General features: G+C 41.9%; 1 protein-coding gene across 5 annotated transcripts in view; it reads right to left on the reverse strand.

Moving 5' to 3' along the window:
• POC1A (POC1 centriolar protein A) overlaps window positions 1-17,588 on the reverse strand; it is an 84,664-nt gene that overhangs the window by 30,282 nt on the left and 36,794 nt on the right. For 4 of the 5 annotated variants that reach the window (XM_086755513.1, XM_086755517.1, XM_086755515.1 and 1 more), the window contains exon 10: window positions 3,860-4,000. The exons of the other annotated variant lie outside the window; for it this stretch is intronic. In XM_086755513.1, the coding sequence (XP_086611639.1) occupies window positions 3,860-4,000 (141 nt within the window). The remainder of the gene's footprint in view (window positions 1-3,859; window positions 4,001-17,588) is intronic. 5 annotated transcript variants of the gene reach the window in all.

The following is a 17,588-nucleotide window of genomic DNA, read 5'->3' on the forward strand; positions in this document are numbered from 1 at the left end:
AGTCCACTTCTTCATATAGACACTAAGATACTGAGATCCAGCCTTTGATTAATAAATAAAAATTCAATAAACATCTTGCATTTTCCCACTTTTCACATCTCTGAAATTCTGGTAAAGAACAGGATTTTTAAATTTGAGATACTGACAAGATACTAAGTTGCAGGAAAGGGAAGAGCAAAGCATCTTTATCATACATTTATTACTGTCATCTTCCTCGTTCCTTTGTCGGATTTGAATTGCCTGCTTACCTGCAAAAAGGCACTAGGGTATCTTTAAGTAATCCAAAACTACTGGAAACAACCAGGTTATGTCTGGGTCTCAATTTCACTCCATCCTTCAAGGAAGCAGAACTATTAAGCATGTGCTACTCTTCTGAAAAAGGCAGTCAAACATTAACTGCTTTATTTGCACGTGAAGTATGGCCAAACACAAACCACGATTAGAAAAAAAAAAAAAAAAAAAAAATGAAGACCCAGTCAGGTCACATGAGATCACCTTCGTACAAGTAAAACAAAAGACGTACTGACAGAGTTCTGGTAAGGAGGAAGAGAGGAACGTTTCATTGAATCAAAGACCAGTTTAAAGAAAGTTGCCAAAACCTTAAAGAATAAAATCATAGCAGAGTCAACAACATAAAAATGAAGCTTTGTAAATCTGAGGGGGCCGTATCTACTCAAAATAGCAGTTACTGCTATATGTGGTATGCAACAGTCACTAGTTTCTTCTGATCCATCTTCCTCTAACAAGAACTGAAGTGTCTTAACTGAGGGAGAAAGTCTGCTCAATTGCATCCTGCCACACGCATGGGGTACGACGCCTCTACAGCCTCAGCGCTTCCACTTGCAATTGGCGTCTGGCAGGAAGAGAGCTCTTAATGGAATAAAAACAATCCCGCTGTCTCCAAGTGCATGACACCCCACTTCATCTGGAAATCTATTGTCAACAGAGGGAAGGTACTGAGAACTGGTGAGCAGCAGACAATGCAGCTTCAAGTGTGCGGCACAGAACAAAGCTGTGCACTGGCAGGAGGTGACAGCCTTCAGCTGACTGTGTTACTATTGCCTCTTTCAGCAGAAATTGAAAGTATTTTCTCTCCTTCCCACTTTTACATGACACCAAGTTTAGCATGGTAAACCTTGAAATGATAGCTACAGAAATAAATATTAGCGAAATAAATTACGTTTATATTTGCATAATTTCCCAGAGTAGTTTATCACAACTTTAAGTTTCCCCCACCGGTGCTTTACATCATGTTAACACAGTGTTGGAAACTACAAGAACAAGAAGTGCACGAACTCAAAATACCACATTAGACATACACCCAAGCTGCCAGGGAGCTAACAAATTATCAATTCCTGAAAGAACCATGGGTGGCTGTATCAAGAGGGAGTTCCTGGAAACATTATGGGGACTCTGTCTTTTCCCTTCAACTGTAAGGCCTTGCTTAAGCCATTTGTGTTCTCTTTAAACAAGCAACACTCAGGAATCATGAACAAAGATTTACAGCAGGGCACCAGGAGCACCCTCAGCCCTTCTTCAAGAAGGGAAAGACACCAATACCTGTTATGTGTTACTTATGAAAGCTTTTTGTTCTGTTTTTGAAGAAGTAGTGGTGTCCCCCTTTCACAAAAAGAAGTCAGCAGGCCCAAACCTGCCATACGAAACACAATGTTGGTTTGAACCTGCTACGTGCGGGGAGCAGCACCCAGTTGTGCTTTGGCAGAAAGGGCTAGGAAAGACACCCAACCCAACTCCACCAGACGCTGTTTCCATTTCACATGGATCTCTGCTAGCGATCAGCGTGCCATAGCTCCTCCTGGTCAACAGCTAGTTGCATGAAAGACAGGTAACAGCAGCTCTACCGGAGCTGCATTCCCTCAGCATTGGAAAAAATAAAGTTTAGCCACGCAAGCAGATGCCCTGCAGAGTTACCTCCCACGGCTCTGCCTTGCTATCTGCCTGCATCCCTCCTCTTGAGGAACATTCTCCCTTACTCTAGGAACAAGGACTGCTTCTAGGCTCACTTGCTTAAGTTTGTTTGGTGTTGGTTTGTTTCACTGCTAAATATCAAAACCTTGGCATGAAAATGAAGAATTCTGAAACCATTTCAACGGTGTGTCAGGAACAACTATTTGCACAAATGCATTGAAATGTGTTAACACAAAATACAACATACAAATATTAGAACCAATCGGAAATTAAGTACCTGAAGGATGGCAAAAAAGCTACAGAAAAGGTAAAAGGTTGCTGAAAGCAGAGTTACTCAAGGCAGGTTTTTGGTTTTTTACTATAATTTCAGGCCTATTTCCAATTTTATCCTATAACCTACTAATTTATTCCTCCCCCACTGATCTCAATTTCTCTTTCTGCTAGGTTTAAAACAACTGTTGGAATTTTATACCGTTACACAATATCTTTGAGAGAGATGTTTGCATTGCTTATATCTAGCTTAGATCCCACACATACTGTTTACTGCAACATTTGCCTCCTCTAAACACCTATGAGGTTGAAAAGGAGCCATTACACATCCTTCTTCAGAAGTGTGGATCTGATTTATGTAATGAAAGATAACGATCACATTCCAAACTGACTAGGGAGACATAAAAACAGTAAAAATATTTTGTGCATACACTAGGTTGCATTTTACTCACAAGCATAAGGGTCTAATGTCATACAAGATTTTTTTCCCCACTCTCCAGTGTTCAGCGTTTTAGAGATCACAGGAAAACTGCTTTCTTGCATTTCTGTCAAATACCTTTTTGGGTTTCACCCTACACTATTTTAGACTGTCTGTAGTCCTGGAATGTTTTTTAATCTCTAAGTCACCCCTCCTTCAGTCCACTGAGGGGCTCTCCAACCCATCATCTTATACTTTTTGACAAGTACTTCTCAAGAGCAGAGAGCTAACTTGGACTAGTAATCGGTATGTTCACTACCAAGTGTTCAAAGACCTGCTTCTCCTTCTTCAGAAACAACACTCAAACTCACAAAAAAAAAAAAAACCCAAAAACCCTCCCACACAGATTTTTTTTTCCATCCTATGACCATGGTCTCACCTACAGAAGATGACCAGTGTTTACTATCCCATATTTGCTCCCCGCTTCTCACATACCTCAAAAATACACAATGAAATTCAGCCCTAGACAGTGATCAGAAATGGCATTTCTTCACAAGAGCAATGAGCAGCTATGTAGTTAAACAAAAAACAGCTCTATCCCCAAAATCTTATTAAGTAAACACATACTGTGATGATGATTAACGATTGGTACTGTTCAGGCATTGCTCAGTGACACAGAGGAGGAACCGTATTTTAATGCTTTAGGGATCAGCTGTTTGCTAGCTGTGGGTGAAAAGCATGTTTCAGATGAGGCACAGAAGGGCCCAGATTTGTTGATGGGAGGAGAATACTGCAGAAATTGGACTGTGTAGGTGAATGTTGGGTGGGAGAAAGGAGCAAGATGTGAACAGAGTTTACCTATAGACTACAGTATGATGGAGGAGGGAGGAGAGACAGAGACTGTTCACCAAACAGAGTTCTATTGCCAATCACTCCTCTAGGCATCACCTTAGATAAACCCTGGCTGACAGCACAGGGTACCAGAGCTGGCTCAAGCAGCACTCTGCTACACTGCAGCAGAGAGAAACTGGGGGAAGAGAAGGGCCTGAGCTGGAAGTCAATGTGAGGGAATCGACAGAGATAAGCTGACAAGCAGATGAAGACAGATTTATAAAAAAACTACTAAAAAGTAGAGGCTTTGAACTAACCACATTTTAAACTCTATGAAACTATTGCAGAATATTCCCAGTTCTTCTAGTCAGAGGTACCTTTTTCATTGCAAAATTAAAGAGCAAACCATACCTGAGTCAGAACATCCAGCTGCCCCATAATATGCTCCAAGGTACTTGTGAGACTGGTCATCTCCTCTTGCTGTGCGTGGTTCCTACCAGGATCCTGAATTTTTGTTTTCTTAAGATGAACACCACAATCCATTTCTGATTGCTAGAAAAATAAACAGACAATCTGCTATTGTGATGCAAGCAACTGGAGAAGGATTGCTGTAAACAGTAAAGAACAGTTTACATTAGGACAGCCTATGCCATTAGAAATAAGCAAAAGAGAACAGGAATTGTTTATTCTTGCCACAGCTGGAAAAGGAAGAGCTGCTGCAGACTTGTCTGTCTTTACCAGGTGATGGAGGGTTTTTATTGTTTTCTAGGGGGGTGGTGGTTGCATTTATTTGTTTTTAAACTTTCATCAGGAAAGGCCAACCTTAGATACACAACCTGAACCTTGCTACAAGACTGTTATGTGCAAAGAGCTCTGGCATGCTCATGTGGTACACAGGCACAGAGTGTACAGGGAAACGAACACTTACTGGAGCCACATGGAAGTACCACATCCAAATGTTAAGAATTAAGCAAGCTACCCTGAGAGGAGTCCAATTATTTCACTCCAACAATGCAGTAAAAGCCTCTCTCCACGTCTGGTAGTTCTAAGAAGGCAAGGATGCAGTAGTGTAGTTAAGTTCAGCAAAAGTAAGATCTTCCAATATACGTTCAACCAGACAGTTTTGATTTAGTGATTTTAACTTTGTTTATATCTTGAACTTGTTTTCCTTCTTCAATGAGGTTAAGAACAAGTTTACTTTGAAGTTTCAACTGTTTTAGTTATGCAAGCTTGAATGTCTCATTCAGAATAAATTAAGTTTTAAAAGTACAAATAGATCTTTACTAGAGAACTTATTCTTCTGTCCTTCGCTTTCAAAATGGTATCGTTCTTCTAGAACAAACACTTTTTTTTTTGCATTTTTTATCTGCATTACCGTCACTAGAAGCAGTTCAGAGTTTATCTAACTAAACAAGGTAGCAACTGATTAAGCAATTGCAGACTTAAGTTTCTCAGTTTACAGTAAGAGAGACAATTTGAACCTACAGCCAAGATCACATCACTCAGAACATCGTTCTCCATGGCCCTGTGCCTGCTGCAGCTCCATCTCGTGCACTTATTACTCACATAAATGACTGAAGTTTGCAAATCAACAAAGCAGCAAGGAATTCCAACAGATTGAAAAATGGTCTAACTCCTCCTGCATGTACTTTTTCTAAGCAAGAAGTGAAGAGTTACTTCCATCTCTTCTCTCATACGCATGACTATGGATGCATTTCTCATCACCACTGCACTGATTCACCTTCTCATCTCGGTGTTTGATGCCAGGTGCATGCAGATGTGCAACTAAGCTGCAACAAGACCTTAGACCAGCTCACGTAACTTTAAACCCAAAACTGTTTAGTGCATTATGAAGATACATATACATAAATATAGGTACATACAAACACACAAAATAATATATTTACAATATCTATACAAAAAAAAAAAACTTGTGCTGCTGGGAGTCACCGATTTAGGCCACAGAAAGGCTGCCAAGGCTGAGGTCCAGCTCCACAGTTAGGCAAAACAAGCAATAAGCAGTGCAAGGAACAGAAATGTGACTACATAGGAAAGCTGGACGCTAAGGCGGGCGGGGGGCGCACAGGGAAGAGAGAGGGGAAAAGAGAGGCCACAGCAATAGCAGGCTTTGACAAGAGAATGCCTTGCTGCTGTCCACTGACTGCTAGAAAGGGCCAACCACACCACCCTCATCCAGCCAAGCACCACAAGACCAGTTTTGCACAAGGAGCAGGAAAGGTTTAAAGGACACATATAACAACTGCTCCACAGGGATCAGTGTGCCACACCACAGGCCTGGGACACAGCTGGCTGTCAGGTGGTACCAGCTACACTGGCCTCCGCTAATTTGCTTCCTCCCACTGGCTTGGATAACTTGGATTATCTACAGGCCCTAGGCCAACACAGCCCATGCTCCGGGTCGCACGGCACAGCCTAGGCACGGGACCCACGCTCAAACTGCTCCTGTGCGGCAGGTAGCCCAAGAGCCACGTGTTGCTCACCAATGCATTGATTTATTCAACTCAAAGATGTTCTTGCAGAGATGAGATAAAGCCAGTCTTACAAATATACTATTTTCTGTTTATTTTCAAAAGTAAAAACAAAAAACCAAAACACTGCTTTCAATGGGTAATTAGCATTAAAACCCATGTTTTCGTGTTATTTTAAGGTTGACTGTCTTATTTGGATGACAGAACTTTAGGCCAGTCCATCACGGCACAGCAGAAATTGGAGCGAGCTAACACCGCATACAACCTGCACTTAAAAGCCCCAAATGATGATGAGCTATCCACTTCAAAACCCATTAGAACAAGCTGACTCACAGAAGCAGAAGAATGACTGTACCAACATATTTTCTCCCTCTATCTTTACAGCATATGTCAGACAGCTTTTCATAAAAAGCTGCTGGGTTGAACTCAGAGTTGATATTATCTTTGCTACAGTCCACAAAGCTTAAGAGCCTGGCGTAATTGCAAGAGCAATACTGCAGAGATGTTCCCATATCCGATGCTTTAGGGGTCCGGTGGTCTCTCATTGTGCCAAGCTGAAGCCAGGGGCGGCAGCAGCTGTTTGTCACAGATGCTACATTCTGCTGATCAGCTCACAGGCTATACCGTACCACCTCATGAAAGGCACCTCCACAAAGCACACATGGGCTCCTGAAGGCACTCTGAACGGTGGCAACACCCCCAAGAACAGAAGTTTATCTACATTTAAAAACAGAAGCATGACAATATGGCATACTGCCCCATTTCAAACACCACAGCTGCCTGAAAGGTTCCTTACAGCCCATCATCATCAAGAAGATAACCTGTAGCTAGTGCCTTCAGCAATGTTTTTCTGAGTTATTTCATCTGTCTGAACTAGGGACACATCCAGCCAGCAAATAAAAACTATGTCAATGTGTCGTGGAGCGTGACTCCCAAAAGGGAGGCTTTCAACTGACCAAGGCCGTTGAATATTCAGTTCTAGGAACACACACATCATACCCAGCCTATCATGCCACAGCAGGTGCAAAAAACAAGTACCCAACACCCACACCTACAGACAGCACTTTGAATTGCTGCCCACAAACAGTCAGGCAGAGAAGTTGAAGTCAGTTTGCTCTAGCTTCTTACTCATCCCACCCTCTCTGATGGCACCAAGCTGCAATCTGGAGTTTGGGACCCATCCAAGTAGGCTTCTCAAAGAGGGGGCCAATATACAGCGTTCAACAAGCGTTAAGCCTGGATTTGCCCAATGCAGCATGGCCAGCACAAGGTGGAGCTCACTGAAAATGCCTGCAAACTCTCAGCTGGACACATTGGGAAACGCTGCAAGCTGTAAATGCATCCCATGACCTACAGAACAGCAGGGCAACAGCAAAGGATCGGCTGACAGCCAGCCCGGCCAAGGTGGACACGCATGCTGCTGCATCTCACAGGCACAACACTCTCCTTTCACAGGGTAAAGCAGAGCGTTTCCATCCATCTGGATCAGATTCACTAGGCTAATTTCAACTCACTTTTTTTTGAGGAGGTGTATTTGTATTGGTACTACCCAAAGCATGCCCCTCTGCTACCAGAAGCCTAGTGAACAGAAGGGAACAGTGATACCACGGCCTTCCTACCATGGCATCAAGGAGAAAACAGGGGTAGGGTTTTTTTAAATCCGTTTGAGTTTTTCATGCTAAAGACTCATTTTTTACAGTCAAGGAAAGCTTTGCCTGCTCAGAAAACACAGCCAGGACTTAACAGGGCAGATGCTGGGGCATTTTACAGGTATCCTAAGTCCAAACGGACCCCCAGAATTCTGTTTGACATTCATTTCAGAAAGCTGCCAAGCATTTTGATGAGCTCAAACACCCTCTTCTTCATTAAAAAAAAAAAAAATTGAAAGTGATTGCAATGCTCAGAGACACAGGTTGTCTGCCATAAGCACTTACCTGGACTTCTGTCGCAGTTCAGATACGGCAGTAACACCAGTTGAAGCTGTTTTATAGAGGCAATCAAGGCCACCTCTACTGAATCGTTAGTACAGCTTTCAAATTTGAGAGTGGTAAGCATGATTGTGGGGTCCTTCAGGGGAAGCTTTGCCCTTCACGCTTTAACAAAAGAGAGAAATGTTTGGAAACTTTCCCTTAACAGTCAGACTACAACTTGTACTTGCCACTACCTTAACGGCTGATACCTTGAAAGGAAATATGCACCCACATGAGTGAGAACTGAATTGCCCCCAGATTGAAACTTTTCCAAATTCTAAAAAATATACTTAAATCATCCCTGCTACTGTCCATGAGAATGAACAAGAAAACCCTCACAGACCAAGCTACAGCCACCCTTCTCATGTGGTGAGCCAGACACTAGTGATTCAAATTCTAACAGATTTTTAAAAACATTGCAAGAATACAGAAAGAGCCCTGAAATATGCATTGGCTTCGTGACAGTCTCAGTACTGATGAGCATCACAATTACAGAGAGAGACACCTGTGCTCCCATCTGACTCACCTGCAAGGTAAAGTGCCAGCTCAGTCCTGGGGACAGGCAGGAGAAACAATGACACTGCTGCAGAGGTTTCATCTATTTTAGTCAGAGTTCAAGTGTGCCATTTATTCAGCACAACCGAACAAATGTATTTGCCATTAAATATCTTATTACAACATCTGCTTATTAAGCGCTGGGAGTATAGCGAGAAGCAGCTGAACATTAAAGGAAGAATAGATGAGCCGTTTCAGCATACAATACAGCTCTCAGTGACAAAGGGAAAACAGAAGTGATTTATTTATAGCAACCACTTAAAGACAGCACAGTGCAACTACTTGGGGGAAGGGGAAAATTAATCAGCCTTCATTCCAGAGGTCTCTTACTGAGCCTCTTACGAAAATTCTTCTGAGTAAACAGCATGCCGGCCAGCTATTATAGTGCTGACTGGGGTGTGGGGGGCAAGTGTTGACTACACAACACATGTACATCGTATTAAAATTGTAAGGGACAATGAAAAATACCAGTTTGCTTTCTAAACGGTGGTATTTAGAAGATATATTGACAGGATAACTACCTACCTGAATTCTACACCTGCTAATAAAAAGTAGGATTCTTGTCATTCAATCCAGAGAAAATACTTGTTTTCCCTTCTCTGCAATCCTCTCCACTGGAAGGGAGGAACTGAGTGGTGCGAGAGATAGGTTCAGCTCTACCTTTAAGCCCCTTTAAATCCGTTTCCACAGTGTATCTACTGTTTTGGGGGTTTTTGATTGTTTTTAAAGCAAAGATGATGTTATCAAGAATTAATTTTTGTGTATCTAGAAAGACAACATTCCTTTTAAGCAACATGTACATTCAATGTATTCAATTCACAATGTATTAAAATTCACTAAATGCAATTAAATTCACTATCTTAGCTGAAAAAAAATGCACCTAGAAATAACAGAGGAGCAGAAAATTCCCAAAGATGGTACACACTGTTTATTCAGACCCCAATTCTACTAATCCAAACAAGAGAGAAATCCTATTAAAAGTCTACTATTTCGAGGAGTCGTTTTCACCACAGGTAAAGAGATCTTTTAAATGTGTTCCCAGAGAGCAACAGTGACATCCAGTGGAAGCATATTCGCTTTAAGGTAAGCTCCACAGGAAGGACGGATGGAGTACACCATGCCAGATTGGAGGACTCATTAAAAACTGAGAGGTAACCTCGTTTCTCCCTGCTACACACAAAATACCATTGACTGAACAGCTCTCCAAGCACAAGCACATTTCTCTAGACTGGAAAACCACTCCCTCTTCAAGGCAACCCTGAAATTTCTGGATCATTTTCTTCAAGACCTGCATTACTCCACATCTGTCCAGATCAGCACAGGGTAACAACTAGAATTAGGATACAAGTTTAATTAATTTTGTGAAACAATTTATAGGACCATTCATCCCTGCTCATATCATAGTTCAGGATTCAAGTTGTGGTAACAGAAGGGAATTTGGGAGGGAGGGGGAGAAAGAGAGAAGGGAGTTGAAAAGAGCATTACTTCCTTTTCATTTTTGCTTCGCATCAAAAAGTAAGTTGGTTTAGATAAGTAAGAGGCCAGAAATTATTTAGACAGAACCCTTCTCCTGATTGGTGCTACTAAAAACATCAAGTTAAAACATTAAAACTTGTCACCTTGTCACTTGACAACAGTCACGGCCAAATTCTGCCACAGACCAGTAAATATTAAGTCTGTGATAACCCCAAGAAGAAATAGAGTTAGTAAGTGCATCTCAAACCCCTTTAAATCCCAAGGCACTCTTGTGACAAAGCCTCACCTCTATACTCTGTGTCACTTTTAAACCAAGACAGACATTAGTATCATGGTTTTCAAGATAACTTCAGGTAACAAACACCTATGCAGACTGGTAAAAGCATCCGAGCCACATGCTGCCCATGCTTTTCAGTTGGTTTATACTGGGCACCACTACATATACCATGGCATCAACTGGTTGTGTGCCAGCTGAGATCGGGCTCACAGTTTTTTGTGCTATGTGATCTTTGTTTTATACAAAAAGTTGAAGGAAAGTAGATCCCTGCACTGATTTCCAAGGAGAAGTTTATCTGGCACTGGAAGGAGCAGATATCCCAGTTTCTGATAAGCTCTGGCAAAGGAGATGACCACAACCCAAAACCAGTAAGGAATGTACCTCTAATTAAGCTACGGTTTCCAAACAACTAGTAACTCATGTAACAGTACATCAATTCACAGTCTAAGGAAAGATGCTAAAATAATAAGAACTAATTTTCAACAGTCAGCTCCTTTCCAATCTCAGTTACATTTTAAACAGGTAGAAAGCCCTCTACAAGACCTCGAAGACGAACAGGAAAGTTCTGCACATATTACATTTCCACAGCAGAAATGGTATTTCTGTGATGGGTGAAGATAGGAAGCAGTGATGCTGGACATTGAAAGCCGAGTAGGAAGGGCATGGACAGGTGAAACTTAATGACTACCAGCTGCTTAAAAACATAAAGCAGGTCTGTATTTATTGAGAAGGAAAATGTAAGGGTAGCCTTCAACATTTCAGATTTGTCTTTTCCTACTTTCACAGGCATTTTACCTCCCTTAACCAATTCTCCTCTCCCATCAGTGATAGCGTTTTCTTAGGAGATATGAAGAGGTCTTCCAGAACTTAGGATTAAATAAGTAAGCTTTGTTGTACAGGTGATGCTCAACTGGCTATTCTAACACTGCTCCTGGAGAATAACAGCACTAAAAATCTTAAAGGAACAGTTTTGTGTGGAAACAAGCCACTATAGGAACAGAGAGATCAGTATGAGAACCACTGGTAAGAAACTTCAGCAGGAACTGAACTGCTGCTCCTCGTCCCTGTTCAAGGTCGCTCTTGTGAAAAGCTCCCAAGACAAAGCAGTCAAACACTGAAACAAAGCATTTATCCTCAGCCTTTGGTTACCCAGCTACAGGTTCTTTTACACTAAAAGCAGAAGTCTCCAAGACAAGAAAACACACACAGTGATCTTCTGAAACATGAACAACTTCCAGCTAATTTTCTTCATCAGAATAATTTGTCTCTTTCCAATGAAATATGTAAATGCTATGTAACATATGTATATATCATATTAGTCTTGCTTGAAGTTTTAATTTTAGCAGGAAAGTTTGAGATCTTAGAAACATTTAAAGCTTGAGCCATCTTCATCCATCTCAAAGCTGACACAATAGCAGCTTGGAAAAAATATAAATCTTGCCTCTGTCTCTTCTCTTTGAATTATGACTCAAGCACTAAAACAAGCCACATACAGCGGCAACCCAAGTGGGAGAATTTACATTAATTAGCCTGAGATGCTGAACTTAAAAGGCAATTCTTATTCTGACCAATAATGACTTGTCAGGACTTGCCTTATTGTTCCAGTGCCTTAAAGAACAAATCTATTCACTGTAAGATGACAGAAATTAAAAGCTGATCCTCTTAGTTTTGCAAAAAATCTTGTCAAACCAGAATACAAGGGAAAACAGCTGCAGCAGCACTGCTGCTCCCACCCACTAACGGGGAAAGCTGTTGCAGGTTGTTGCAGTCATTCAGAGCCTCTCAGAAACCCAAGCTGAGGGTGCCTATACTCTGCCTTTTCCTTTCTCTCAGGTCCCTCATCAAGATATGAAAGCTATGATAAACAGCCTGCAACAATGGGTACAAAATGTTAACATACAAAATCAGGGAAGGCTTAAGTTTTCATTTCTTTGTCATGCGCACCCTTTTGTCCTTACATTGACCAGATCAGGAGAAAAGCAAATCCAAAAGTTTCAGGGGAAATAACAATAAAGGGGCAAAACCCATTAGCTTCTGAAAAATTCAGTTGCACACAGCAACAACAACAACAAAAAAAGCTGAAGTAGAGTATTAGAGGGCTAGTCCATTAACAGAGGCTTTCTGGAATATCTTCCAGAAAGAAGCTCTGCTGTTAGCTGTGAGGTAGACATTTATCTGGTGGAGCGAGAGAAAACCATTCATTTTGCTCTGGTGCAGCCTGACAGTCAAATTAAGATGCAGGAAATCAGCGAGATCTGCAGTGAGGCTCCTCAAAGAGCACAGTGAACTGATACAGCTACCCAGTTCTGCTCAGATAAACTCAGGCTTCCCGAGATGAAGAAGTCTGGTACTGTTGCTAGACTTCACTCTCCAGTGAATTAGAGCTGGACTCTAGAGCTCAGCTGGATCCAGCCTTTTCAGTGATGAAACCAAGGGGTTATTCTCTCAGGGCTACCCACAAAACAGAAGACGCAACGCTGTTGCCAGAAGGATGTTTTGGGCTGGAACCAGGTTATTTGTACAAGGGTGAAGGAGTTCAGATAGGCCTGTAAACACAGAGCATAGATCAAGTTTCTAACTCTTTGTTAGCAACAACATGCGTTTATAAATGAATGGGCAGTGTGCTCTTTCTGGCTCACATCAGCCATAGTTCCTACTAACCATAGTATCACAATGGGAAAAGTGATTATTTTCCCAGAGTTTGAGGATGCTGAACCAGGCAGGAAGAGACAAAGCAAACATTCTCCACTAGCCAGGCTTGCCTGCCATGACAGCTCCCTTAGTCAGCTAAGTGTCTGGCAGTTTTTGAGGTGTTGAGAGTTCATTCTGCTCTAAATCTCTGGTTCTGGCAAGAGGGAAGACACCACAGGAGCACACTTCTTGCACAGAAAGAACTACTAGGTGCTCTTGCTAAAAGGAGGACATGAGACGAAAGAAAATTACATCCTTCTGGCTCTCACAAAGTTTACAAGCACAGCCTCTTCAGGCACAGGCCAAGGTACAGACCCAGCGTTGTTCACATCACAAAGGAAGGAGAGGAAAAAAAACCTTTCCTCCGTTCCCGTTGAACCTCTGTCTCCTTGAAAAAAAAAAAAAAAAAAACCACACAAAAAAAACCCAAACCCACAACAAAGGTCACATGTTGCAATAGGCTTACATGAGCGAGCTTCCTTCAATGAAAGAAGAGCAAAGGTTAGGTGGCTACGAGTACTCATCCGCAACTACACCACTTGTGCAGGATGTGAGGAAGAGCTCCTGAGCATCCCATGATCAGCTGCAGTAAGACTCCTGCCCATCCCTACGAAGCTTCTGCTCGGACAGCCAAGCAGGTTAGAGAACAGTGGAAACATCCTGAGCACTCACCACACTGTTGTTCTTTTAAGTAAATAACCTACCTACCTATTCCGAGAGGAAAACAATCGTGTACCAGATTAAAGTTTCCTAGAGTAGGAACGCATCCTCAGAAAAACAAGGTGACAAGCAGATCAGGAAAAATAATAATTTTGCAGACCACATTTATCCTGAAGGCTGGATCCCCTGCTGTTGAATACAAGATTCCTCCCTTACAACTCTTAAAAATAAATAAATAGAAGGAGGTGAAGGAGGTGCAAATGACAACACACATTCACATCCAATTGCAAAGAGCTGCAGCTCTGTGCAATGAAATTGCTTAGCAGGAGGGGATTTCACAGCAAGAAAAAATGCACAGAAGTATTCATAAGTATTAATGGATGCCAAAATTAGAGATAGTTATCAATTTGGGAGCCAAAAGGTCAAAAAAGAAAAGGCACATCTGGCCTATGAGTAACTCAGGAGGAATTTATTTACACAAGAAATGAGCGGCTGACAGAATGAACTGCTGCACTCAGCACAGAGACCGCGGGCTGAGCACAGGAGGCACCCAAGGTCACCAAACACAAGACAGAACCAGCAAAGGAGAGAGGTGGAGTCAGCTTTGGACATTCAGTTACAGGCCTCAGACAACTTTACGACTAGATCATGTTTTTCGGAATTAGTCTCCAATCCTATTCAACAGAAATATTTTTGAAAAATTGCCATTGAAGAAATGAGCATACTCCAATGCCTGGAGAAAGTTTTATACCCAGCAGTGTAGAAAGAGGGGTAAATTACCTGTCTTAACTGAAAGACACATTTGAAGAGTCATGGGCTACTTGTTTCTAAGTCCTTTCCACTGAAGTGCTGCTCTTCTCAAGCTTCCCTTTGTGAAGTCTGCTACTTGAAAGCCATTCGCTTTCAAGTTTGGTAGCTCCACAACTGAGAACCATTTAACTTCAAAGGAGCTAAAGATATTTAAAATATTCATGCTCTTGAATTTCAAAACAATAGACAGACTTCTTGGCAACAGAGTGAGAGAGGACAACTCTGCACCTCTGCCATGTCTCTCAAACTGTCCTACCAAGGGATCACCTGCTTTTGAGTCTATCTGCACATCCACTCAAATGAGCTGCATATATTTAAGTTACATGGTTGCAAAATTCACAACTAAAGTGGCAAGAGAAACACTCCTCCATCACCTGCAAGCTTAGGTTCTGCTATACCTTTTACCTCTCTCACCAGGATTCCCTTAGTTTGAGACAAACAGACGACACAACCCTTGCAGACTGTGTATTTCACTGCTTTCTGGAGATGTGAAGCTCCCACTTCCTCTATTCAAGATAGCTTTGCCTCTGAGGTACTGCAACACAAACATGCTTTGAAGTATTTTTCTTTAGAAAGTTGTATGTAGAGGCTTAGACCGAAGTTTCCTCATCAGCTTCCTCCATTGCCAGGTACTATTTTGCACAGTTACAACATTCCTAAAGGAGGTGTATGTTTAAACTTCAGTAAAGAATCTCTATATTAATATTTTCCATAATATTGCATGAAAAACCATTTACCAGCTTAGCTTGTACTATAATGTTTTTATTCATAATTGTCAGTGTACAAGTTTATCTAAACACCCAAGCACTTTCTAACTGTCCATGTGACATCAACTGTTCAGCATTTGCTCGTAACACTTGACCATACATAGTCTTCTTGGAATTAGTCAACAATAGCTGCAAATCTATCATAATGAAAGAAGTATTCTTGTATACTCACGTCAGCTGTAACTGCATGTACGAGGCTTTCCTTGTATTTGGAGAAAAACCACCATCAAACCCCCAAAATAAAACATATTATCTGCCCTCTCTGGAAAGAACAAATCGCACGATGAACGTTTTCACAACGTATCAGACACGTGAGCACGTTGTGGATGTCCTTTGATCTGATCCCACACAAATCTTCATACAGACAGACCCCGATGCTTACAGTTACTGAACCCAAAACAAGCATAAGAGCCCATATTTTTGAAGTCACATGCAGAAATCTGTATCTCATTCTGACTTTCCTTTAGGTTCTCATCACTCAATATTCCAGCTTAAAGCATGAATTTACTCCTACCCCTTAGATTCTAGTTTAAAGCAAACACAAATGCTCATAGGATCAAGACACAGGACTATAAGACTTCATTTCTTCCCATCAGCTTCATACAGCATGCACCACGAGCGCCTGCCCTTAACTTGCAATTGTGCAACACTTAAATTACAAGAGAATGGTTATTGCTATTAAGAGTAAGCATTTATTTCAGAGCTACTGTAATTCTGATCTAACATTTAGAGACTCATCTATGCTAACAGATATTTATAATTCACTTCTGACAGCTTTAGTGTTTTCTTTATCACACTTCTGTGTCTACGCTTTTACATCACAGTCATGACTGCAATTCCTGCTCATCATGAGTTCCTCTTTCATTTGCATCAGTCTTTGCACAGAGCAGTTTTACTTTCAAAGCAAGCTGCATCTCCCAAGCCTCTGATATTTACAGAAAACAAGCAGGTGGGCAGAGCAACTTTGAAGTTCACGCCTGTTGTTGCAAACAAGCCCAATACCTTGATTCATAATGAACTTTAACCAACAGCCTGAGACACCAGCATCTTCTAAAGGCTCCAGTCTCTGCCCATGGAAGTGAAAATTGGTTTAGAGCAAGTTTGTTTTCAAGCTCACGAACCTTGACAGTGCATGTGAGGGATCTCAGTGATGGTCTGTGTAGGGCCACTGTGGGGAATTAGAAGCTGCACACAGCTGTGAGAACACGACATTGGAGAGGGGAGCTGGGAGGGTTGTTATTGAGCAGGATGTTGCTGCTGTCCAGCAGGGCACATACTCCGCAGGCCTTGCCGCATGCGCTGGCCACGCGTGCACCAACGCCCAGTCAGTACTCTGCCACTGAATCTGCCGAGGGGATAAACAGAGGCAGCTGAGAGCAGAGAGAGAGAGAAAGGACCCAGAGCTCACTCTATGAACGACAGGGGACGCCCTGAAGGTGCTGCACCTCCCTCCCTTCTCTGCTCTGACCCCGCTGATCATCATCCTCCTGCTCAGCAGTGTCTCTGGCTTAATCGGGGTGGTGAGACTCTCACAAAGGGAAAACAATACGCTGGTAACTGCTTATGCTAGGAACTGTAACTGCTTATGCTGGTAACTGCTTATGCAAGGCTATAATAGAGCAATAAATACTGCTGTGCTTTTAAATATCATATGCTGGATGAGCTTTGTGCACAGGAATCCTACGAACCGGTTACAGAGTGTTTCATGCCTCTTATCCCACAGGTTATTTAAGATTCTTTTTTTCTTCCTATTCACCTTGATGACAAACTAGTTTTGATGTCTGTGTTCAGTTATTCTTTCTTAGCACTTACATGTTAGTCTGACTCTCCCCATGAGAAAATGGATACTAAACTGAGTGTTTTTACACAGCCACTGTTTTGATCAGTATGTGGCCTTCTGCTCAAGAAAAAAATTATACAACTATATGGGAAAGCATAAGCTCTCCTTGGAAAAATACTCTCTCTGACTTTTTAACCAAGTATTATTTTAACGTTGAAGGCATTCAAAGGTTTAATTGACAAGTCTCTATTCATGCCCATAGCCCACCTAGGAGATCTAACGGAAGCATCATTTGTGCTATTCGGACCAAAAGATAACACCACATTTGCCCAACGAGTAAGCAGGAAGGAAGAATCCTACTGACTAGCGTTCAATTTGATCCTACTGAAGTTGCACATAACACAGTAACTTTCCAACACCTTTTATATTCAGGTAGAACTGCTGGGATCAGTAGCTCCCACGCCGCATGCCCTAGCCAAAGGTTGCATTTGCGTGGCAGTTCAAAACACTCACTCCTTTGAAGTAATTTAGGTCCCCAAACCAAAGTATGCCTCTTCCACATGACTCAGCATGGATTTGCTTCACCCTCTGTAAAAAGCACAGCACCTAGCCCAAACCAATATAGTACACCTCAAATAATTTGCAGTGCCCTGTTTCCCACAGGC

Source organism: Chlamydotis macqueenii, chromosome 10 (genome assembly GCF_036417535.1).
Source record: "Chlamydotis macqueenii isolate bChlMac1 chromosome 10, bChlMac1.mat, whole genome shotgun sequence".
Classification (NCBI taxonomy): domain Eukaryota; kingdom Metazoa; phylum Chordata; class Aves; order Otidiformes; family Otididae; genus Chlamydotis; species Chlamydotis macqueenii.